Source organism: Triticum dicoccoides, chromosome 5A (assembly GCF_002162155.2).
Source record: "Triticum dicoccoides isolate Atlit2015 ecotype Zavitan chromosome 5A, WEW_v2.0, whole genome shotgun sequence".
Classification (NCBI taxonomy): domain Eukaryota; kingdom Viridiplantae; phylum Streptophyta; class Magnoliopsida; order Poales; family Poaceae; genus Triticum; species Triticum dicoccoides.
The window spans coordinates 628867568-628868147 of record NC_041388.1 but is presented as its reverse complement, the minus strand read 5'-3'; the positions used below and the strand labels follow the sequence as shown (position 1 = coordinate 628868147).

The window sequence follows — 580 nt, the reverse complement described above, 5'->3', positions numbered from 1 at the left end:
GGAAGCGGAGGGGGGCGCTCACCGCGGCGTGGCCGGGGTCGTCGCCGATGCCGCCCCTGCTGCCGCAGGCGTCCGAGGCGGCGTCGAGGCTGAGGGCGAGGGAGAAGGGCTGGTCGCCGGAGGGGCGGCCGGCGGCGGAGAGGGAGTTGGTGAGGGAGAAGAACTGGTCGAGGAAGTCGTCCTCCGGGCCCTGCGGCGGCTGGCCCGCCATGCCCGGCCGCCGGCGGGTGGGCCAAGCCGGTGCTCCCTCGCCGTCGGCTGCCGGTTCGGGGGCCGTGCGCTCGTCTCCTCGGCGAGCGTGAGCCTGTGAAGTGGTGGGGATCGACGAGTGTTCGCTCGCCTCCCTTTATTCACTCGGCCGAGTCCTCCTAGGCTCTCGTAGAGCAGGCTAGGCTATGGGCCTCGTGGGCCGACAGGTTGTGATTCGATATTCTGGGCCCAAAGTGGAAGCCCGCAGAGGGAGGGGTAAGGCCTCCCCGCAGATCACGTGCGTAGCGGGCGGAGAGAGCCCGGCCTGCTCTGGAGGGGCGCTCCTTTTCTCAAGCCTCCATTTTTTCTTCTTCTCTCAGACCATATACTA

General features: G+C 68.8%; 1 protein-coding gene across 1 annotated transcript in view; it reads right to left on the bottom strand.

Moving 5' to 3' along the window:
• The window catches only part of LOC119303560 (transcription factor UNE12-like), a 3736-nt gene extending 3420 nt beyond the window's left edge, over positions 1-316 (bottom strand). Inside the window, exon 1 of the mRNA XM_037580691.1 lies at positions 23-316. Coding sequence (XP_037436588.1) covers positions 23-211 — 189 coding nt within the window. The 5' untranslated portion in view covers positions 212-316. The remainder of the gene's footprint in view (positions 1-22) is intronic.
• Positions 317-580: the final 264 nt, after the last annotated feature.